The 24,326-nt window shown below is 46.9% G+C and overlaps 1 protein-coding gene across 2 annotated transcripts; it reads left to right on the forward strand.

Moving 5' to 3' along the window:
* On the forward strand, positions 1–23,999 carry map3k3 (mitogen-activated protein kinase kinase kinase 3). 2 transcript variants are annotated; one of them, XM_031571192.2, is made up of 18 exons: positions 1–2,387; positions 3,909–3,964; positions 7,401–7,492; positions 8,957–9,072; positions 9,177–9,217; positions 9,905–10,004; positions 10,260–10,373; positions 11,934–12,054; positions 13,716–13,849; positions 14,120–14,193; positions 14,434–14,501; positions 14,771–14,863; positions 15,184–15,345; positions 15,930–16,078; positions 17,371–17,502; positions 17,821–17,950; positions 18,312–18,489; positions 20,129–23,999. In XM_031571192.2, exons 3-18 carry the CDS (start codon positions 7,489–7,491, stop codon positions 20,355–20,357), a joined length of 1,845 nt encoding a protein of 614 aa, XP_031427052.1. In that variant the 5' UTR covers positions 1–2,387; positions 3,909–3,964; positions 7,401–7,488; the 3' UTR covers positions 20,358–23,999. The 2 variants fall into 2 exon arrangements, with proteins under 2 accessions (XP_031427052.1, XP_031427046.1); XM_031571186.2 differs by lacking the exon at positions 3,909–3,964.
* Positions 24,000–24,326: the final 327 nt, after the last annotated feature.

Genomic DNA, 24,326 nt, shown 5'->3' on the forward strand with positions numbered 1-24,326 from the left:
AGTTTATATCTTTTATTAACTTAACCTATGGGTTTATTCACCGTGACCTCTCCCTAGAGTCATCAGATTACTCGTATATGTTTCTTGTGAGCAAATCTGAAAGTGGCTGTTCAAATGAACCAGTGATAAGCTTCTTCCCTTTGGAGAGAGAGCATGTGTTAATGTGTGTTTAAATGTGTGATGTGAGATATTTGGACAGTTTTCAGGTGGGGACAGGTGCACGACACTGAAGCATAGATCCTCCCCCGCAGTGGTACCACAAGAAAGGGATTAGCTGCGCACACTGGCACTCCAGTCCATCTGCCCTCATGGCCATCCGCTGGTGCAGAACTGTAAAGTAGTGCCATCGAAACGGCATAACATTTCAAGTAAAAAACACCAAATAACCTAGTGGAAAAGTCCCACATATATTTGCGTTCAATGATATTAAGTAGCGCCCCGGCTATTGAACTGACATAACAGGATAGAATAAGACAGTAGGGAAACAGAGAATGACTGACAAAAGTGCAATACAGTTGTGAGACAATGAGTTATTTAGTATGTAATTATCGGCCAAATGTAAAATAAAGCGTGGGTACCTTGGTCACAGTGTCAGTCACAGATTTACAAACATAGAATTAGAGTATGAAAACCTATGAGGGGAAAGTTATATTGACTGAAAGCTGTTCAAAAAATGACCCCGTGGAGAGCTGAATTTATTATTGCTTATAGATCGTAGACGCATTTTGAGAGCAAGGCAAGGCTACGTCAAAGACGTAAGCTATATGGGCATTTACCAAAACGCAAGCCCGTAGCCGCGCGCCATGATGCGCGCAGTCGCGGAATCGAAAGGAGGAGCGCGTTCCCGAGAATGCTCGGCGTTGTTTTAGATGTCATCCAGCACTTTGATTAACAAAGCAATGATCTGTGCCGTCGGGATGTTGTGTTTTTAAGAGAAATATTCTCAATGCTTAGTGCATTTTTTACGGTAGGCCTAGTTCTGTGGATATCGTTACATTTTTACATTGAGAAGCGGAGAAATGGGTTCCGGTGACGGATTTCTTTTTCAGTCAGGAAATTCAGTGTTCAAGTATCATATAACTTTGTGCTGTTGACCATCAAGCCACGATCACATGGAATATCGTAACTCCGGGTGTCCGTTTACCGACGTGACACACCATAACCTTCCAAAGGAACTTTGCCAGAGAAAAGCGGGTGTGTCTCACTTTTGTTGAGTTTTACCTTGCCGAAACACGCATTAGACTTTGCCACGGAAAGGAGAGACGGACCTCGAACTTCTCCTAGGCTAGCCGTCAATCAAATTAAATTAGCTGGATTTGCCTTCCTGCAGTGGGAAACGATAAGTCCAAGATTGATATTTGGTTATCACATTTGGTTCGCATGGTCACCGTTGGATGTATGCACTTATCACTTTGTTAGAATGTATACTTCGATCCGAGAATGTTGCTCTGGAGCTAACAGCTGAATTGGCGACTAACTTGCTGTCTATGTTCTGCAACAGGAGATAGAATAGTTTCCTTTTATTTGTCTGCTCTTCTAAACATCGCGTATTTGTGCAATTTAAGATAACGAGCGCTAGTTTACTTTTAAAACGTAGAAGAAACTGCCGAGCATAAGCGCCAAAAACTTGCGCAGACCGAAATCTGCAAAGTTAGCAGGAAAAGAAGCCATCAAAATCACGGAAATCGCTTCGTTCCCTTTCCTCCAGTGAACTGTTGCAGATGGATTTCATGAAAGCAACATGATGACTGTTGCAATTTTGCTCTAGGTAAATTTTCACAGACGTAACTTTGCGCATAGGCCTATATATGTTTATGCAACATTAGAGCTTTTGTTTACTTTTTGCATTCCAGGCAGTAGTTACGATAGGCCTACAATGAAATACCAACGGACGTCTCCCTTTATGGAAAAATGTTTGGGATGAAGACAGGCTGGGATTTGTTTGTTCTTTGAGCTCGAAATACAATGTATCGAACTTTTGATCCATTCTCATATAAAACAGTTCCTTTCATGTGACTTCAAATACGTATACAGGTAGGCTAAAGCCGACCAAGAAGACGCCTAGCATACAGCTAACTTAGTGCTGAATATAAAACCAAAGTGATTTTTGGTTGTCCGCAGACCTCGGATGACACATGACGGCCCGAGGGGCTCAAAAGCCCCAGCCATGGCACACAGGGCAGTAGCCCTAGCGCTTCGTTAGCGCTACGTTTTTCGCCCGGAGGATTCTAAAATATGACATGGGACTCTTAAGGACCTCCGAAGTCCTGAGTCACTGAAACTTACCAGTTGAACTACCTGTCAGAAGAACCCTTTGTATCTACAGTCATTGAAACGGACGAGGGGCGTTCGCTAGACCACGTCCTTTTCCAAAGGAACCATCCAAGGTGAGTTCGAAGGGGTGTGGGCTACCTGGGCAAGGTTTTTAAACTAATAGATGGTGTCCTTGAGGCTCAAGGGATTAGGAAGCTTGCAGTTTTCGAAATATGATTTTGAGGTTGAAGAACGACAGAGGGGTTACCACACGGAGTCAACAAGCCACCATGGCTTTTGGAGTCCATGTGTACCAAGCACCTATGCAAATTGATTGCCTCAGGTGAATGATCTCTATCGTCGCCATCACCATCATATTGTCTCTGTGCAGCAGGACATTTGCCTGTGGCCTGTGGCCTTTGTTGTAAGTGTACACTTTGTTGTTGGTGTCCTGTCTTAGGGCATCTCTACCATCTCTAAGTCACTTGCAAGGTCCCTGACTGTGAATTAAAATATCTCCCGCCTTGCACTGGGAACAGTCTTGTCCAGTGCTTCTAAAACCAATGAGTCAGCATCACCACATTGTCATTTTGTCTAAACCTGATATCCCACTCAACTGATAATGTTCTATTGTGAAACACATGGAGTTGTACATTTATCATCGAACCTATTTGATTTGTTGTATTTTCCTCAGTTTGTGTGTTGATTCTTAAATGTTTGTATGAAAGCCAATCTGTGTCCCTTTCTACTAGGTTATAGGCATAATACATTTGGATGATGACAATAGCCTTTTGAATGATTTAGTATACTTCTATAATTACACTGTTGTAAATATAGTCAAATATTTAGTTGTTTCCGTTGAACATTTGGTTCCGTGTTATATGGTAATAATGCTGCATGAAAGCCTTTGTGCGGTCAAATCCATTTTGTTTCTTGTATTGTTCCTCTGCAAACAGACATTCATAACTTTCATATAGAGCTTTCAATACTGTCCTACCAATATTGCAGAAACGGCATCCATGGCAACAATTCAGCGTAGGATTTCTGTAACCTGGTTTGTTGGTGGGGACACCGCCTTTGAAATGACATTTGTCTGGTCAGAATTTTGCTCCTCTGTACACCCTGACCCAGAACCTGGAACACGAATGATTGATACATCAGCATATTGTAGATATCTGATTATCCAAAGCATTCAGTCTAGCACTGTTCAGTATTCTATAGCACGTGCTCATTATAAGTAGGCTAATAAGGCTGTTACAAAACTATAACAAGCTTAATGTTGCTGTTAAACATATATTTACATAGGCTTACATAGCACTATGGTTTATAGGTTCAGCATAGGATAAACAAGAGCCTTACAGTTTATCCTGAAGGACCCCAGCAGTTCAATTTGAGCTCAGCTAAGGAGGAGTGTGAGGAGACTGGGTCAAGCTGAACCATTGTTTGACCTGTCCACTCATGACCTGCTCTCCCTGGTGCTGGTGCTCTTGGAAGCAAGGAGGCAACATCACCATGTCGCAAACACACTCGTCAACAAAAGCAGCTCAACTTGAGGAGAACTAGGCCAGGAGTTAATGTGTGGTACCAGGTTAGATTATTCTGAAGAGGAGACAATCAACCCTTTCATCAAAGTCTTGTTTGTACCCTTGGAAAAGCTGCAGGTCCAGATATCCATGAGAGGGTGTTGGTATGAACCTGTGACATCCACCAGGTTTGTCAATGTCTCATAACCTCTTTAAAACATAGGATTCATCTCTCAATGTCTCATAGCCTCTTTAAAACATAGGATTCATCTCTCAATGTTTTATAGCCTTTTTAAAACATATGATTCATCTCTATTTGCTCGCTAAAGACATGCTCTATCCACATGATGCAGATGGGGAATTGTGTTTTCAAAAGTCCTGCAGCAACAGGCTCTACATTCTGACAAAGAAATTCATTTTGAACAGAATCATTTGGAAGAAATGATACTGCCTGTACCACTTCAGTAAGTCAGTGTGTGTTTGTATTGAACACTGGTAATAGCACTGCAATAACATTGAAGAGTGGCATTAAGTGGGCTGTTGTCGGGAGTGAACACGAGCGAGATGTGCGTTCACCCTTCACACCAGCCAGTAAAAGCTTTTTTTGATGGCATCAGCTGCCAGGTTAGAAAATGACGGTACTTGATAGCACCATGACCCAACCATGTAGAAAACTGGGATGATTTGACTTGGAGTTTGTGTATTCCCTTGTTTATTTATTTTATACTCTGAAAATCCCTTTGCACGAATGCTGTTGTAGCATTTTAAGGTTGACATGGTCTAAGATAATATTATCAAGTTGTCACATTTTTTTTGTTATTTACATTATATATAGCTGTGTGATCAGGTACTGGCCATTTAGCATGTTCTTGACATATTGCCTGTGCTGTTTCTGATGATTGTTTTCACTCCTCACCTTTGTGCTTCTTTGAGGCCATGTGCTAAAGTGGTCCTGGTTGGAAGTTGGCATGCGAGGGTCCATGTGGCACATGCACAACCACCCACCAGAGCCCCTCTTATCCCATGATCCAGCAACAGTTGGCCGGGCGACGGCCCTTTGTGTGCACAGCCCCCTTTTCTTGGCCAGAGCAGCTGTTGCCTTTAGCAGGTCCCCCCCCCGCCCAGCCCACATCGTGCAGGAGCGTCTCATACGAGGCCGCCCCAGGCCAGGGCATCGCCGCCAGGGCTTGGGTTGCACCATCTAAGCCTCACCATATGTACCAACGGAGAGCCGGCCAGCCAACGGCAGACCAGGCTGGGAAAAGGAGCAGTAGACTAAACACCTAAAAAAAAACAGGCAAACGGGAGGTGGAGGTGGAGGTGGGGTAAGGGGGGAGCTGGGTGAAATCTGTGTGAAATCTGTGTGATTCCGGCTAGTCCTGGACCCCCTTCCTCTTCACTAGCCTCATACAGTGAAAATAAAGCAGGGCACTGCGCTGCACGGCTGACGGAGCCCTGGTGGCCTGGCCGCTTCAGCTCACGGCATTTCCCGCCAAAAAAAATCCCCCGCATTCTTCCGGGAAGGTAATTAAAATCAGGGTAGCACAAAGTGTGTGTCAAAGAGAGGGGGGCCATGAAGCGAGAGAAAGAGAGAGAGAGAGAGAGAGAGATGGTAGTCCGTGTTAAACAAAAGCTGATTTAATTGTGAGATGACATGGCCCCAATCACGTTGAGCGAGAGGTCAAAGGGCACAGTGGCGTCCCTGATCGAAGCGTGATGCACCATGGGGGCGTCGAGAGATGATGATGAAGTGTTCGAAGGACTCGGGGTGTCTGTAGCCCCTCTAGCCTGAGCCTGTGTTCCCCACACACACAGGTGTTTACATCAGTGGAGACTGAAAGAGGTCACGCCTTTACGCCTGGGAGGTGTGCGCGCTGGGAGTGGTTTTCGTGCTCACTCCGTGCTCTCGCCTCGCCTGAGGAACGATCAGGTGACCGCAGCAGGGGAGCGGAGAGGGGTTGAGGAGAGGACAACGGGGGTGGAGGGGGGCGGGGGAAGGGGAGAGGGGGGTGGTTTGCGTGCCGGGAATTCCTGAGTGTGATTATTAGCCAACGCTCCAGGTGTTTGCAACAACGTCTAGCCGCGCTCCAGACCCTGTGTCCCCACACGAAGATGATGTGCTGATCCAGGCTAGTCTCTGCTCACCACGTGTCGGCTGGATTGGTCCATCACCATCCTTGGTGTTGCTTTCTGCCACACGCGTCAGTTTGCGTTACTTTTTAGTGGCATTACTGCTTTTTTTGGCTGTGGGTTGTCTTTCTCATTGGGGGACACTGGAGCGACAGAAACATGAGCACCCCTCCCCCCCATCCATGAGTTCTATGTTTACTTACAGAAGAATGTGACCCCTAAGGTCATTCGACTCGTCCCGACAGCCTCGTCGCCCCCTCCCCCCACTCTCCAGTGTCAACTGTAGTGTCTGGTTTGTGTATCCTCTCGCACTAATCAGATCAATAAGCAGAGTTTATTGATCAGACGGACAGGAGAGGTGAACCAGAGGCAGGTAATGACATTACCAATGACCCACTCTCTCTCCCCTCAAGCGTGCGAATTAGGGTCAAGTCCAATGTCTGTTTGAGTCGAAGCTTGTAAACAAGCGAAACGGCAAAAACCCATCTGTGTTGCGCTGTAGCTAACAAAGGATGTTAAATGAACGGGTGTTGGATTGCGTGTTCTCTCGCCAAACATTCAGTTCCTCTTGTTTTCCATGTCTGAGCAGAACCTTGATTAAGTGCTCCACTCTTTGTTTTCGGCTCCTATCCCACCGTGGTGGAGAAATGATCGTAAGACGTTTCTCTTTTTCCCCGCACACAGCCTCTGGCGTGCAGCAGGCATATTTTGGTGCATAAATATTGCCCTTGTAATGTTTACGGCGGGGGTTGTGACACGGCTGAGCAAGGGTTTCATGGATCAGGCTGCCTGCCTAGGCAGCTGGTAGGGAAACCAGCAGATATTTGAAATGGCAACAATTTGAAAGCAGTGTTTTTCCTTTTGAAGAAGGAAAAAAGCCTTTTGTTCCTGCTATACCAGGTGTAGCTCATATTTCAAACATTTTCAGTGCCTTGCCTCTCTCTGGTTCTCTTTTTTTGGTATCGCTCTTTTTCTCTCAGCGCCGCCATGTTTCACCTCCCAAAAGCGGCCGATTCGCAAGCGGCAGGTATGTGACGTTTTTGTCCAACTTAACTGCGTTTTCTTGCCTTTGGATTGATCGAATGGTTTGCTCCAGTTTTACAGCTGCCACTCGTTCACTCTTCATATTGGGCCAGTGGCTGTTGAAAGACGACGATATGAATCCAATCTTTGATTTTCTATCCCCCCGCCAGTACATGTCACAAGGAGTGACTGTTTTGTGATGATGAGGGTAGTGGTGGTATTGATGCAAGTGACTGATACTGTTATGACTGTCAAGATGATGATGATGATGATAAAGATGACTAATGAAGATAAGTATAAGTAAGAACATTGTTGTCGACAATTGTAAAGATGGTGAAGAAGACAATGATGATAATGATGACAGTGATGATGATGGTGATGATGATGATGGATGTGGATATCTTAATGAAAGCTTGTGGTTTGCCCTAGAGGCTCTCTTCTCCCAGCTGACGGTGTGTTTGCTTTCTTTAGGCCTTTCATGGGTGGCTGGAGCTGGGGGAGTGTGTGAAGATCCTCAGGCCTCAACTGGAACAAGAGCACACACACATCCACTGCCAACATGAGTACGTCTGATTCTTGGCTGTCACACTGCAAAGTCTGATTAAGTGGCATTTGCCAGGGTTTGAACAGTCAATTGGGGTGATTTAGGAATTCAAAGACAAAGAATTTGCCAGAATATGAAGAAAGTGAGGAACGAGCAATGAGAGGGAGGGAGGGAGAGAGAGAGCAGTAGCTTTAAGCTGTTTACTGTAGCATTGAGATGAAAAAAACTTGATAAAGGTGCACGCACCATAAAATTTATAAAAAATATAATGATTCAGTGATAGTCACACAAAACGAATATTGACTTAAATATGTTTCGGTCCTTAATGACATTCTTTTGCACGTGTGTGTTAGCCCGAAACCTCACACACACCTTCCACTTACTAACTGAAATGAAACTGAGAACAGTCACATGAGACAAATTATGCCCCATGTACCTTGAAACTACTTCCAAACCCTGGACTCATTAACGCAAACATGACCCTGGTATGAGCATTCCTCTCAACAGATATTCTCTTGTCCTTTCCTCTTCCTGTGCCTCAGCTACTGCTGGGTAAAGAACACACTCTGCAACTTTCTTCCTCTCTCTCTCTCTCTCTCTCTCTCTCTTTCCCTCTGTCCTCTCTCTCTCTTTCTCTGTGTGTCTGGAAGGTGTATGATGTCTGTCCAAACTACACAAGCACCATATTTTCCCCGGGCGCTTAGGCAGCCAAGGCCTCGTGCTGCTCTCACATCAAACATGGGAATAGAGATCTTCCCAAACAGGCCGCCGCTCTCACTGGATCCATTACCCTGACGCACGGCTTTCTCACCCGGCAGTTTATTTAGACGAGGCTTTGCCACCAGACATCAGTCCCCCCACACCACACCACACCAGCTGAACTATTCTCTCTCTCTCTCTCTCTCTCTCTCTCTCTCTCTCTCTCTCTCTCTCTCTCTCTCTATCTCATTCTCTCTCGCTCTCTATCTATCTCATTGTCTCTCTCTCTCTCACTCACACACTCACTCACTCACACACACACACACACACACACACACACACACACACACACACACACACACACATATGGTCACAGATATATACTGTATGTGGAGCTGAGAGCTTAAACTTTAGCTTGTCCTCTCTCTTTCCTCGGCGCACTTAGCGTACACACAGTGAATCATTCCCGGTGGTCTGATAGGAATCATTGTTGCTGTTCCCCCAAGAGAGGCCATTCCAGATCTGAATGGAGTTATGGATCACGACGCTCACATTCTCCCTGTTTCCACTGCTCTCTCTGCATCCCCTCTTTTCTCTCTATATTTACATACACCTTTCTCTCTCCCTTCCTCCCTCCCTCTGTCCTTCATGTTCTCCATCTGTCGTCCATTTATTTGATTGCTTTCTCTCTCTCTCTCTCTCTCTGTCTTTTTCCATCTCTTCCATCTCTCCACTGGTCTCTCTCATCCATCCTTTCATTTGTCCCCTCTGCTGGTTTGTGTAGATGAGAGGCAGGCTCTCCACTCTATAATGAAGGACCTGGTGGCTCTTCAGATGACCCGGAGGCAGCCCAGCTTTGAGGCGCCAAAGCCCAAGCCTGCCGGCCCTCCCAACAGACAGGTTTGTGTGCCATTAACACGTCGCAAGCTTACGGTCAGCAGCCTCTACATGCAAACACATACTGCCTCTGACCCCACGGTAACCCCTGTGTTTCCTCTTTCCAGGACGACATCAGAATCAAGTTTGAGTATAATGGAGAGAGAAGGTAAGTAAGCTTGGTGTGTGTGTGTGTGTGTGTGTGTGTGTGTGTGTGTGTGTGTGTGTGTGTGTGTGTGTGTGTGTGTGTGTGTGTGTGTGTGTGTGTGTGTGTGTGTGTGTGTGTGTGTGTGTGTGTGTGTGTGTGTGTTTATGGAATGCAGGTCCTTGCCTAAACGAAATTAATGAAAATGAGTCTAAGTGCATTCATGTGTACCCTCAAACATACACACACACACACACACACACACACACACACACACACACACACACACAGACAAACACACATTTCCACACTCACTGTGCAGCTCTCAGACTGGTATTTGAAAAGCTGTAGCCTGAGTGGAAAGGGAAAGGACTGTGGTTTGGCCAAGGCTGCCAGGAGAAACCACAGCTATGCAAGGTGTGCGTTTAGGTCCCTGGGCACGCAGAGAGCCAGCTGTGTGTGTGTGTGTAGCCTCCGAGTCTGACATGCAGCAGGAGTGTAGAGTTACAGCACTGAAGTATCTTGAGTTTCCTGTATAAAGCTGTCTGTCTCGATGTGTGCTTTTGTGTGTGTGTGTGTGCTTTTGTGTGTGTGCTTTTGTGTGTGTGTGTGTGTGTGTGTGTGTGTGTGTGTGTGTGTGTGTGTGTGTGTGTGTGTGTGTGTGTGTGTGTGTGTGTGTGTGTGTGTGTGTGTGTGTGTGTGTATTTGTAGGATTCTGATGTTCGGACGGCCTGTGCAGTTTGAGGAAGTCCACCAGAAAGTTAAGACTGTGTTTGGTCAGCAGTTAGACCTGCACTACATGAACAATGAGGTACTACTCCATCACATGCCCCAATACACTCACACACACACACACACACACACACACACACACACACACACACACACACACACACACACACACACACACACACACACACACACACACACACACACACACACACACACACAATAGATATTTGGCAGTGTATCTTCATAATATAGGTTACAGTTAAATTGATTTTATTTCTGTGTGTGTGTGTGTGTGTGTGTGTGTGTGTGTGTGTGTGTGTGTGTGTGTGTTCAGTTGTCAATCCCCCTACGGAACCAGGATGACCTGGACAAAGCCATTGACCTCCTGGACCGCAGCTCAAACATGAAGAGCATCAAGATCATGCTGCTGAACCAAGAGCACAGCAACGTGAGTGACATGCACCCTATAGACACGCACAGACAAGCCTAAAGACACACACACACACACACACACACACACACACGCCAGCCTCTCGCTCGTAAACCCTCAGACACACAAGTGCACAAGACACATAAGTGCGCGCACACACACACACACACACACACACACACACACACACACACACACACACACTCACTAATATATAATAACACATCTGCTACAGATACACATGCTGTTTACATAGCTTTCATGCAAGCACATGCACTACCATTTCATGCATTGTAGAGATCCTGACAAGTCTCCCAGCATGCCTTACATAGCGGAGACAAAAAGCATGTGATCTGCCCCAGCTTAGCTCTACTCAATCCTTCCTCTCTGCATGTGAGGAACAAGGCAAACGCCATTGCTCCATTTCCTCAGGTATGCTCCGAGAACTATGGGAATGTCTGAGGCATTCGCTGCTGTGCGAGACGCCGTCGCCGTCGCTGCTGAATAGTTATGCAGCTGATCCATCGCTCATGTGGATCCATATTCACTGTGTGTGTGTGTGTGTGTGTGTGTGTGTGTGTGTGTGTGTGTGTGTGTGTGTGTGTGTGTGTGTGTGTGTGTGTGTGCGTGTGTGTGCCATGGCTGTCCATGGGGTGTGACCTGCTCTGTGTCCCCAGAATGTCTGAGGGTCACGAAAGCTAATGAGTGTGTTTAAATAAATTAGGGAGAAAGTCAAACGCCTGCTGTATTTGAGTTCTTTTTCATATCTCATCACTGTCAGTGAGCGTTCTCTCCATCCTACGGCTCCATTAAGGCTCAGACTGTGAGCGTTCTCTCCATCCTACGGCTCCACTATGGCTCAGACTGTGAGCGTTCTCTCCATCCTACGGCTCCATTAAGGCTCAGACTGTGAGCGTTCTCTCCATCCTACGGCTCCATTAAGGCTCAGACAGTGAGCGTTCTCTCCATCCTACGGCTCCATTAAGGCTCAGACTGTGAGCGTTCTCTCCATCCTACAGCTCCATTAAGGCTCAGACTGTGAGCGTTCTCTCCATCCTACGGCTCCACTATGGCTCAGACTGTGAGCGTTCTCTCCATCCTACGGCTCCATTAAGGCTCAGACTGAAGAGCAGACAGCAGCAGAAGTGTGGCTCTCTGACTGTGGTGTCTGGTAGCAGGCCGGAGCAGGCCGCTGCTGTAGAAACCAGCATGCTGTTTGGCGGACAGCACCAACGCTGGATTACGTAATCGTTCAGAAAGACCTCACTTGTGGTTTGAGTCCCAGTCCCAGTCTCAGGCAGGGATTGTTTAGTTTTTTCGTCTTCACTCAAGTCCTCGGGTTTCGGGTGAAGGAGTTCATGAGAGCGCTGCGCTGAAATGACTCAATGTTTTGATGTTCAGTAATGGTCTCTCATATGAACACACAGACGTTATGAATTGAAGTGAAGACATACCTCATGAATTAAAGCTACGTTTCTCTGAACTGCTGAGGGGAAGACAGTGAGGTGTTTCGTGGTGACGTGATTCAGATTCTAATTCGGTGTGTGTGTGTGTGTGTGTGTGTGTGTGTGTTTCCAGGCACCCTCGCCTTCGCACCATGCGGTATGCAAGCAGGTGCGCATCAAGGCCTCCCAGTCCACAGGAGACGTCAGCACAGCATACCAGTCCTCCGAGCCTAGGGGGCGCCACCCCTCCACCAGTGAGTACAAAACCCCTGCCTGCCTTGCTCTGCCTGTTCGGGTCAGTCTCTGCAGTGAAAAGGTGACTCGAGGTCAGCACAATGGAGAAAGAGACCAAAGTCCCAAAGTCACTTCAAGGCCATCTTAGTTCAAGGCCTAAAGGTGCAGTGTGTAGTTTTATGTGTCAATAAACAGAAGTACACAACATATAACACAGTGATGTGATTATGAAGACACAAGAAATAGAAAGTGTTTTACTGTTTCTTATTATGTGCAGGCTTTTATTGCTTTTTTCTGGCCTTGGAAATTGAAAAAAAAAGATACAGGAAAAAATTACATAACATCACTGTTACTCAAGAATTGCTATTATTATTACCATCATGGCTGTTTAATTTTTGACTACACAAACTGCATAACGCACCTTTACAATGAAAAGTAACTGGGCCTGCAGTAACTCAAACAGTGCAATAACACACATGATTATCACATGTTTTAAAGGTGCATTCATTTAAAAGTCAGTAGATATTTAGCCCAGCGTAGCAGATTGTTACTTCCCCGCTGGACCCGTGTCTTGCTCTCCCTTTACTTTCGCTCTCTTTGTCATTGTTTTTCCTCTGGCAAAGTCTCTGTCATGTTGTTCCTTCTTTTTGTAGTCTTACACACGCACACGCGCACAAACACGCACACACACACACACACACACACAAACACACAGGCACACACAAACACACACGCACATATGCACACACACACACACACACACACACACACACACACACACACACACACACACACACACACTCCCTCACTTTAACACCCCTCCCCCCCCCCCCCTCTCTCTGTTGTTTCTCTGACTTCCTCCTCTCCTCAGTGGCTCCTCTTCCTTTTCCTGTTCACCATCACTAGCTGCTCTACAATGGCTCGCTGGCCAGCAGCCAATCAGATTTTGAGACAATATTAGCCTGGAGAGCCATTGGTCCAGTTCAGACAAGGGCTTTTTTAAGCGAGTTGTACAGAATGGGAGAGTGTGTGTGCCTCTGTAAGAGAGAGAGGGAGAGAGAGAGCGAGAGAGAGGGATGTTTTGGTGTGTTTGTGTGTGTATCTGTGTGTGTGTGTGCGTGCAAACACACTTGTGTAAGTGTCTGTGTGTGTGTGTGTGTGTGTGTGTGTGTGTGTGTGTGTGTGTGTGTGTGTGCATGTGACCATTAGTGTGAGATTTTTCCGTGCGATGATGGCTGCATAACAGCTCAAGTTCTTCATAGTTCACAGCCTGGCGGAGAGGAACGTTTTCATACAATTGCTTTATTCTTTGTTTCTAACTTTAATGGCTCTTCCACTCTCAGCTGGATTTAATAGGCTCAGAGGGGCCGTGACTGGAGCCGCTGCCAGGATCAGCACTGATGCCTGCGTAGGCCATTCAGCACATAACTCTTATTCAGCTGGCACTGTATGAAGAGATCATTCGTCCAGTCCGTAGTGTAGGAATGTTATGTAAATATGTATTGCACAGAGATTCAGAACGCCCATCATGATGCAGAGAAAACTCAAATATGAATGGAATTGTCATTCCCAAACAGCACATGGCACATGGTAGAAGCACTGATGGGAGCTGGAGAGTCATTTGCACGGTTTAAGTCACTGAGGTGTTTCTGTCTGCCCACTGACCCCGCCCCTCTCCCAGGCTCACAGAACACTGGGCGGAGCTCCCCGCCCCCTGGCTACGTTCCCGAGCGGCAGCAGCGCATCGCGCGCCAAGGCTCCTACACCAGCATCAACAGTGAGGGCGAGTTCATCCCGGAGACCGGAGACCCCTGTGTAAGTCACACACATACACACGCACACGCACACGCACACGCACACGCACACGCACACGCACACGCACACGCACACGCACACACACACACACACAATATCACATTCAGTCAAATAATTATACAGTCACCCTATTTAGAATACACAGATGCACTCATACAGTCAACAGAGTTGCACACAAACTTAATCATGTGTCCAATCAAGTTCTCCGTTCAGATGTACTTTGACACACTCTAAAAAACCATATTGTTTTGCTCTGTGCCTTGTCCTTAGGTGCTCGGGCCCTGGAGTAGTGCTGAAAACTCTGTGTCTGGCAGCTGTCAATCACTGGACAGCAACTCAGACAGGTGAGGAAACATGGCAGCAAATCAGAGTTGCTCAGGTAGAAGCCATGTGCTGATGTCTGTGTCTGTTTGTGAGTGTGTGTGTGTGTGTGTGTGTGTGTGTGTGTGTGTGTGTGTGTGTGCGCATGTGTATATATGTAGCTAAACAGCTATACACAGTGAGACACTGCCAGTGTACTGGTGACTTTGATGAAAGTCAGTAACCTTCTGCTTGTGTTGTGTTTGCCTCTGCCATTCTCGCAGCCCATCCCTCAGGAAGTCGCGCATGCATCGAGCGAAGAGTTACCCAGACAACCGCCAGGAATTTGCAGGTGGGTGCTAGAGATACGGCCCTGGCCAGACGGATCTATATTCAGCCATTTCCAAAGTCTTTGTGGCGGAACAGCATGAGGCGTTTATGGACACGGAAGCCACGCTGTGTGTCTGTTAGTTAAGCCTCCTCCATGCTCGTCCCCAAAAAAGCCCCCCTCAAGTCACTGTTCGTTGTCCTAACGGGCTTCCCATAATCCCCTTTTCCCTGTCTCTCCTTCCCTCCCCCCTCTTCTCTCTCTCTTTCTCTTTCTCTTTCTCTTTGTTCCAGACCGTGAGAATCAAGTTTATGACAAGGTCGGGAAGGGTGGAACGTATCCACGGAGATACCATGTCTCCCTGCACCACAAGGACCTCAGTGAAGGTACGCCTCACCTGCCAGGGCAACTAATCAGGCTCTCCCCCTATAGGACCTTTCTGTGTTGCCCTTAGCTCACAGCTCGCCCTTCCCCATGCAATCCACTGCTGTTAGCATTAGCATCGGGGTGTCTGGGAGTCTGCTGGAGCGTTTTTTGGCAGTGGGCTCGGCCATATTCCATAGTCGCCCTTTTGGGTCCCTCTGTCTTTTCTCCCCAAAATGCCGTGCCCTTGACTCCCGCCGCTCTCGAGGGCAGCGGCGACCTTTCCGGGGCTTTAAGCCTCTTTGGTTTCACGCTCGGTGACTGTCGCGCTGTCGTCCCCCAGGGCGGCGCACGTTTCCGCGGATACGGCGGCCACAGGGGAACCTGTTCACGCTGGTGCCGTCGCGCCGCTCGCTGAACGGGAGTGAGGAGAGCCTGAGCAGCTGGCAGCTGGTGGACACCCAGGGGCGCCTCCGCCCGCAGGACAGACCCGTGGCCCACAAGTGTGAGTGGAAGAGGCCCAATTACACACACACACACACACACACACACACACACACACACACACACACACACACAGAAAGCAGGGCTTGCAAAATGTATAAATCCTTGGTAGCCCTTCCGGCATGTATTCTTCAGAGTTTGGATGCCCACATTTAAAAAAACTATTATTTATGTAGAAAGATTAGAAAGATAGATGTATTCGAAAATATCATATCATTAGGCATCCTGCTAAAGTTTGCTCTTCTTCATCTATTTGTCTGTTTGGTAGACTACAGCTGGAATATTGGTGTTAATCCAATCCATGCACGTTATCTGCCTTCTATGCCTTAACTCCCTCAGTGTGCTGTCACAGCTCAATCTAAACTCATGCTGTGGTGTAAGTGCTATGTTAGGAGATACACGTTTGTCTGTTATGAGATACAGGTGTGTCTGTTATGAGATACAGGTTTGTCTGTTATGTGCGCGAAACAGTCCTCACCTTAACTTCTCTGCGAGAGGCCCCTGGCATCTAACACAACCTGTCACATGTATCCCTGCTGTCTCTAACTCCCCCCGTTTCCCCCGTTCTTCATCTGCCCCCTGCAGCCCCTAGTGCCCCTCTCACGTGGCGGAGGGGCAAGCTGCTGGGCCAGGGCGCCTTCGGGAGGGTCTACCTCTGCTACGACGTGGACACGGGCCGGGAGCTGGCAGCCAAGCAGGTCACGTTCGACCCAGACAGCCCTGAGACCAGCAAGGTGAGACCCGCCGAAGCTCACAGCTCACAGCGGAAACCCTGTGCAGCGCTGACCCAAAGGAACCACACCGCCTCAGTTCATCAAGGCATGCCTTCTCACAAGGCATTTGTGCACACACACACACACACACACACACACACACACACACACACACACACACACACACACACACACACAGCCACACACAGACACACACACACACACATACACGCACACATTCACACACACACACACACACACACACACACACACACACACACAGTCAGGACAGACTTCCAGGAACTCCAGTCACAGCTGAAGACGTAGCTAAAGGGCACTGGAATCACAGGATAGAATAACTGTAGCATGGGGGGGGGGGGGGGGGGGGAAGCGTCTCTCTCTGTGGAAGCCAAACCACACCAGCCCCGTGGCCTAGCACCGCATGAGATGAGCCTCCACAGCTGTGTTTGTTTATTTTTGTTTTTGTGTTTGTGGGTAAGTTTGAAGGTTCACGTTTGGCCTCGTGAGGCCTCGAGTGCACACACCAAGCAAGTGTGACCCAGGCAGAGAGAGGGACAGGAAAGAAACAGAAAAACAGACTTTCAGAGTCTTTCTTTTTTTTTCTCTGTCTTTCTATCTCGCTTCCTCGCTTTTTTTTATTTTTTTATTTTTTTATTTTTTTTTAAATCCCTTCCTGTCTGCCCCTGAAAAAACATGCACTGTCACTTCCTGTATCTCAGAGGAGGGGGAGGGGGCAGTGGCTGTGTTTTTGTAAGCATGATGTGTGCCCGTGTCTCTGTTTGTGTGTGTGTGTGTGTGTGTGTGTGTCTGTGTGTCTGTGTGTGTGTGTGTGTGCATGTTTGTGTGGAGTGGGACTACTCTGGGATCTTCTGTTGCCTCCCTTTTCCAGGCATAAGCACATTACTTTTAGCCCGGATGTTAATCAGTTGTTAATCAATTGTTTAATCCTAATGTTTGCAGTTTTAATGAGGTTTGCTAGCACAAATTGGTGCTCATTTGTGTACATTTCTTACTTTGTTTTTCTCTCTCTTTCCCTCTCTCTTCTCTCATCCCTTCTCTTTGGCACTCGTTCAGGCAATCAACGGGAATTTCTTTCAAGAGGGAGGTGGTTTACCAGAGTGGTTCATGTAAACCTTATCACTCTGTCTTTCTCTCTCTCTCTTTCTCTCTCTCTCTTTATCTCGCTGTGACATATTTGGTTTTGTTATGTTTAGAAGTGATTGTTAAACCCTCTCTCCCTCCCTTCTCCCCCCTCTCTCTCGCTCTCTCTCTCTCTCTCTTTCTCTCCACAGGAGGTCAGTGCTTTGGAGTGTGAGATTCAGCTGCTGAAGAACCTGCACCACGAGCGCATCGTGCAGTACTATGGTTGCCTGAGGGACCATAACGAGAAGACCCTCACCATCTTCATGGAGTACATGCCAGGGGTACGCCGGCACCTTCTCTCAGGCCCACAGACTCTCAGTGCCAGACTGACCTCTATCTTCTTGGCACCATGAGTGGCATTAACATTCAACAGGGATGAACAGGCCTGAAAGTTTACAGCCATTCCTCATGTTGTTTTTGTCAGTAGGATCTGGCCTTCCTGTGCAAATTACCTCAGCAAATTCAGTCTTTGAACACACAACTTTTATCCAAAACTTTTTTCTCTATGAACAGATATATAATTTCTCAATTGGGATTAGTGTCATGATTTAGATCAAACTATGCGAGAGTGTAAGAGTGTTGTTGTCACCGTGTCCCAGGGCTCGGTGAAGGACCAGCTGAAGGCCTACGGGGCGCTGACGGAGAACGTGACCCGCAAGTACACGCGGCAGATCCTGGAAGGCATGTCCTACCTCCACAGCAACATGATCGTCCACAGGGACATCAAAGGTAGGCAGCCCTGGAGCGGTGGAGGTTTTCTCTGCAAATAGAAAGAGGCTGCAGGCATCAGATCACTTCCCCCAGTCGTGCTTATAGGAACCACGTTCATGGTCATGGGTGACTGCAGACCCAAACTATATCTTATTGTGATCTTGCATATAGAACATATCTGGAGTTTTTATTTTCTATGAGCTCTACAGTTCTATGTACCAGACGTTGAATGGGTGTGACCAGTTGAATGGGCAGGTCTGTGTTGAATGAAGCACATGCAAGGGAGGAATGGAGTGTCTGCATATCATCTCCTCAATCTGTTACCTATCCCTCTTTGACCCCCCCCACCCCCACCCCCCTCTACCCCTGTGCCCCTCAGGTGCCAACATCCTGCGGGACTCGGTGGGCAACGTGAAGCTGGGCGACTTCGGGGCCAGCAAGCGGCTGCAGACCATCTGCATGTCCAGCACGGGCATCCGCTCGGTCACGGGCACGCCCTACTGGATGAGCCCCGAGGTGATCAGCGGCGAGGGCTACGGGCGCAAGGCCGACGTCTGGTGAGCCTCCACACAACACCCCTCTGCTGGGCTTGACCTTCAGCCACTGGGGGAGTTGGGAGGGGGAGGCGGGGGTACTCTGGGAGCCTGTATGACTCTGTGTCTGTTACTGTGGGACTGAAAGAGACCGTAAAAATAGCACTAGGGTGTCTAAACCAGGTGAGGAGTGGGGAGGATCTGCATGAAGATTGAGGACTGATAGACAATAAATCCTATCCTGCCAGTCTGTGGAAACTTAACACTGCTTTCCTGCTGCAAACACACTCTTAGTGGGCCAACATGGCCATGGAAAAGAGTAGTCGATGGCGTAAACACCTTCGACTGTGTTATTGAAGTGTTATCTCTTACCGTTACCTGGGAGATATAGAGTTTGAGTTTCACAACGATAGCAATCAATGTGCTCTGTTCCTGTTATTGTTACAGAGGTGGTGTTGAAAGGAGATGCTATCAAGGCAGGTTGACATGATCCTTTTGGAATGACTGCTGTTGTTTCAGCTCAAGTTCGGATACAAAATATTTAGGGGCTGCGAGCTCTGACGTTGATCCCACTTCTGTGATTTGCTGGGGAGAGAAGGGGCCAACGTCCATTTACGCGTCAAAGACACTAAGACGCCAATGAAAGTGTGACATTTTTAGAACACTTTAGAGTATTGGCGTCTGCTAACTAGACTAGAGTCATAATGAGAATGGGTGTGGCAGCTCTCCTGTCGTCCCATTGGTTAACTGCCCTAGTGGGCTGAGACGGGGCATCTGTCACTTCTCCACTCTGGAGGTTAAATCTGAAGGCGCAGCGCTGCTCAGCACTTCCTCTTGCCCATCCAGTGCCAGTGGGAACAGGAGCGCGGTAAGTGGGTGGTGGGAATGTCACTGAAGGGGAAAAGCAGCATTCCTGGAGGAAAGTCCTATTTTAGAACTGAAAGGAAAGATGTTTGGTGAAAGGGAACTGACCTATTTTTAGAGGGGAAAAAGTAAATGTTAAAGCGGAGTGGGTTATTTTTAAAGCATATGCACCAAAAAAAAGACTTAAAGGTACAGGCAGACCCCAAAACAAGGCAAGGTCCTTTAAAGGGGAGTGTCGTCCTGTCGCCCAGGGATTCTCCTGTGCTATCTGATTGGATGTGTCCATCGGGCGAGAGATGCGATTGGCTGAGAGCCAGCCAGCCGGCCTGCTCTGGTTGGGGCGGAACGTTCCGAGTTCTGAGTACCCCTGGGGTCCAAGTCAGGAACGCCACGAGTGGAGGCTGTCCTCTTTCCTCTGTTCACACACACACACACACACACAAACACACACACACACACTCCCAGCTCTATCAATGCTCTGTGCTGGCACTGTCTGTTGGAGCCAGCAATAACAGGCTTTAATTGTCAACAATTTTGCCGGGAAAAAGTTTCCACCAAAACATTCCTGCGAGCCTAGAAATAAAAGGCTAGAGAAAGGCATGCTGTTAGACTGGAGCGTGTGTGAGAGAGAGTGTGTGTGTGTGTGCGTGTGTGTGAGAGAGATTGTGTTGTGAATGAATGTCATGACTTTAATCAAGTGCTCATTTGTTTTTAGTGTCACATGTAAAGGAATGTTTAGCCATATGTGTCACAGTGTCTGTCTGTCTGTCTGTCTGTCTGTCTGTCTCCCCGGTAACAGGAGTCTGGGCTGCACTGTGGTGGAGATGTTGACTGAGAAGCCCCCCTGGGCTGAATTTGAGGCCATGGCGGCCATCTTTAAGATTGCCACACAGCCCACCAACCCCATCCTGCCGTCCCACATCTCTGAGCACACGCGCGACTTTGTGCACCGCATCTTCGTGGAGGCCAAGCACCGGCCCAGCGCCGAGGAGCTCCTCCGGCACCCCTTCTCTCAGATCCAGTGCTGAGGAGGCCACCATCCCCTGACTCGTCTACCCGCTTCCCAGGCTTTGAGGCCTACAGCAGCATCCCTCCAGATGGACTACAGACCTGGAGCTTAAGGTTATGTTTAACATGAACTGTCAAAGAGCCTTCCTCCAGGACCGCTAAATCCACAGCACTACCAAATGTTCACAAGTACCACAACACCAACGGCAACACACATCACCTATCAACCACAATCCGGTCACAAGATGTTTGCCTAGTCCAGTTCGGGATGTCATGTATTTCCTGTTTGCTGAACAGCAGGTGGCGCCACAGGATGCGGTTACGTTCAACCTACAAGGAGATGAACCAGACAATTGTGTTGCATGTCCAGGGGAGCTTGTAGCCCCCTATGTTATCAAATGAGTAATTGATTGGCAAACACACACACATACACACACACACTGTGAGGGACATGTTTCATTTCTATACTCATATGTGCATATACATGCAGGCATAGGATGCCTGTGAGCTGACTGTTACAGAGCTGAACGGGTACAAAATGTTAAAGCCTCTCCCTCTCTACATTTGTGCCAAAGTGACTAGTTGTCCTATGCAAAAGTATTCACACCTCGCACGGCCACAATTGTCATAAGATGACAGATATGATTGACGCTTAATTTTCTTTATTTTTTTTTCGCCTTTTCTTCATCCCGTCCAACAGGTTTAAATTATTTAAGTGTCTTAAGGACTTTTTTTCTGTTTTTGTTTTGTGTTTTATTTTTTGTTTCTATTTGTATAGATGAGTGTCATTAGCCAAACAGAGGAACATTTTAGCTAGGCAGTTTTTGATAAGCTTTAGGTTTGACCTCTGTTTGACCCCTGCTGCAGCTGCCTAACTCAGCATGTTCTTTAACCTCCAGCAGTGGAGTGCTCCAGGGTTGTCATAGAGACACAAATTACCCAACACAGGGATGAATGCTGTTGCTTGCCCGAAGGCGCTGTGGTTACCATGGTTACATACATAACGTATGTGTGGAAGTTCTCTACAGGTCTTCTTAGCCTTTGCTGCTGCCTGATGGTATGGCCGTATGGGAGGACCCTTAGCTGTGCTGGGAGAGTTGCTGGAGCGGCCTGTGCCTTATGGGCATGCCTCTGTGCTTGCAGTTGAAGTTAGGCACTTGGTCCTCTAAGAGGATTTATAGCGTAGACAGCTTAGTATTTCTCTCATTGATATGAGGGGAAACCAAAGACAAATAGCCGATGAAATGTCATGCCGTGCCGTGTTGGTTACGGAAGTACATTTCCGTTTCGGTTAAGACAGATTTATTAAGCTAGTGACGGCTTAAACGGCTTCCGGTCATGTGGGTCTGGGAGTTGTTTGGAGATTGACACACACCCTTGACACGGAGCCTCAAGATGCATCACACTTGGGGTTATAGTTAGTTTAGTAGTCACTTCTGTTATCCCAGGTTTAAAAAACTGAAGGTGAGTGTTACTATGTCGGAGTAACCAGTGTTCAATGTGCCACTGGTGATCAGGCTACAGTATGTCAGAGTAACCAGGGTTCAATGTGCCACTGGTGATCAGGCTACAGTATGTCAGAGTAACCAGGGTTCAATGTGCCACTGGTGATCAGGCTACAGAGAGGTGCACCGCTCTGAGGGGTGTGCTCATCTATCATGTGAGTGTTCCGTGTGATCTTACTGGTCTGGTTCTGTTGTGTTTAAATGACACGCTGTTAGGAACAGACACATTGTGGTCTTCCGACTAGGTGTCATCTACACCTTTTAAACATGGTGTCTGATTGTAGTTCAGTCCAGAATCCAGAATAGATCAAACCTAAACCAGCTCAGAAAGATAGGGCAGCAGGTAAATGTATTGAGATCTTCTTGCAGAAATGTACTTCCCGAACCATGTAGGGAAAGAGCACGTCCTTTCCCATATGCAGAAAAAATAACTGTTGCAATCTATCATTTCTTTTTGGTTGTTATTGTTTTGTTGTTTCTGTTTTATATGTGATGCCACAGCATGGTAAAACCTAAAGTGCCTTTATTTTTGTTTAAATGTAGATAATCTGCCACATGTATGTCAAAGACAAAGGTTAGTGGTCCTTCTCACTTAAGGAGAGGGGTTTGTGCCTTAAACTCAATTCAGCAGTGTTTTTTTTTAAACCCATTTGGATCATAGCACTTTTGAAAATGAATGTTCCATTGCTGTTTCTTTACCATTTGTGTTTTACTTCAGTCTTTGGGTTTTATTATGCTTTAATGTGAAATCCGTCAATTTATTTATATCTCGTGTTTGGCCAAATGTTTGTTTTTTTATCTCTTCTTTTTTTGTGCATTTAAAAAAAAAAAAAAACAAACGAGCATAAATATATTTTTATATATTTGATAAGATACTGAGACTAGACCAATCAACATCTGAGTAAGCTTATGTTAGAAAATCTGAAATTTCTACTGTTTTATAGAAAAAGGACATAAAAGAAGTAGTTACAAATACTAAAAGCAGCTGGTTTTGCAGAATTGAAAACACAAATTGTGTGTGTGTGTATTTGTGTAAAGGGCTGGGTGAAGTGTGAGCTCTCGATGGCCAATCCTGTACCGAGGCTGGGCTTCGGCTACCTGGTAAATTGCAAGTGGGTCCATGACAGATAGGTAGAGAATGAGTTCTTAGTCACGTGTGATGGAGTGAGTTCTAAGTCATGTGTGATGGAATGAGTTCTTAGTCACGTGTGATGGAGTGAGTTCTAAGTCATGTGTGATGGAATGAGTTCTTAGTCACGTGTGATGGAGTGAGTTCTAAGTCACGTGTGATGGAGTGAGTTCTTAATCACGTGTGATGGAGTGAGTTCTAAGTCACGTGTGATGGAGTGAGTTCTAAGTCACGTGTGATGGAGTGAGTTCTAAGTCATGTGTGATGGAGTGAGTTCTAAGTGTGTCTGTGTGTGGTGTTGTCTGTCGGAGCACTGAGCGTGCGTGAGGAAGATGTTGGGAAGAGAGTGTGAATGGTTTTGCATGGATGTGGTCAAGTCAAGAGTGGAAGTCAGCTAGACTGCTCAGAAGTTAATGGGAGTGGGCCCTCTTTTCACCGGGGAGTTTTGTAAAAGATTATAAAGAAGAGAGACGAGTGTAGCCCGGCTGCCTGGTACAGCCTTGGCCACCAGAGGGCGCTCTTTCACCCGGCTCCACGACGACTTTGTTTAGCGCAGGGTTCTGGGGGTCCTCCTGCCGCAGCAATCTGACCACAGCGCCACCTAGTGCCTCTTTTGTGTTGCAGCATATCATTTGTCTCTTTTATTACATTGTTTTTTTTGTTTGTTTGTTTTTTGTTTTTTATTGTCTCTATAGTCTGTCTCTCTCTACTGAAGACAGGACTAAACTAAAGAATTATTTTCTTGGGATGTTAAAGACGTTTTGCTCATGACTCGAGTGAGATTAAAAGGCTGCTAGAGTGAGTGACTCAAGGCAGCTAGAAATCAGTATTCACAATGTTCTGGAAGACCCCTTTTTTGATAAAGAAAGATAAAACTTTTTAAAAGTGAACCCTGAGGTAAGCAGAAGATTCCCAACTGATGAATTTCTATATAAATACATGAATGAATATGTATCATGACGGTGGACTTGCAGTGCAAAGTCCAGTGTATCAAAGTCATTTACAATAAAAAAAGCATTATGTTGAAATATGCGGTCTGTTTTGTCTGGTATTTGATTTAATGGCCTCTCTGGTGGAAAGTAGCCTGTTGATGTTTAGCCAAAAAGTTCAGTGAAGGTCCAGCTCTGAGGTGCAGTGTGACTACTGTGTGAAGCATTGGGGGAACGAGAACTCTACATCAGCCTGAACCCTTCATTTATTCTCCAAGACCACACACACAACCACTCACTCACTCACTCTCACACACACACACACACATAAACACATACTAATGTACGCTCACACCAAAGACTTTGGAAACAGTATTGCTGAACAAGGGTGTGTGTGTGTGTGTGTGTGTATCTGTTTGTTTGTAT

This window comes from Clupea harengus, chromosome 1 (genome assembly GCF_900700415.2).
Source record: "Clupea harengus chromosome 1, Ch_v2.0.2, whole genome shotgun sequence".
In the NCBI taxonomy this organism is placed as follows: Eukaryota; Metazoa; Chordata; class Actinopteri; order Clupeiformes; family Clupeidae; genus Clupea; species Clupea harengus.

Coding starts and splice junctions, on each gene's coding strand:
- map3k3 (XM_031571192.2), top strand. Junction 9,218..9,904: donor GAGTATAATGGAGAGAGAAG/GTAAGTAAGCTT, acceptor GTGTATTTGTAG/GATTCTGATGTTCGGACGGC. Junction 12,055..13,715: donor GGGGCGCCACCCCTCCACCA/GTGAGTACAAAA, acceptor CCCCTCTCCCAG/GCTCACAGAACACTGGGCGG.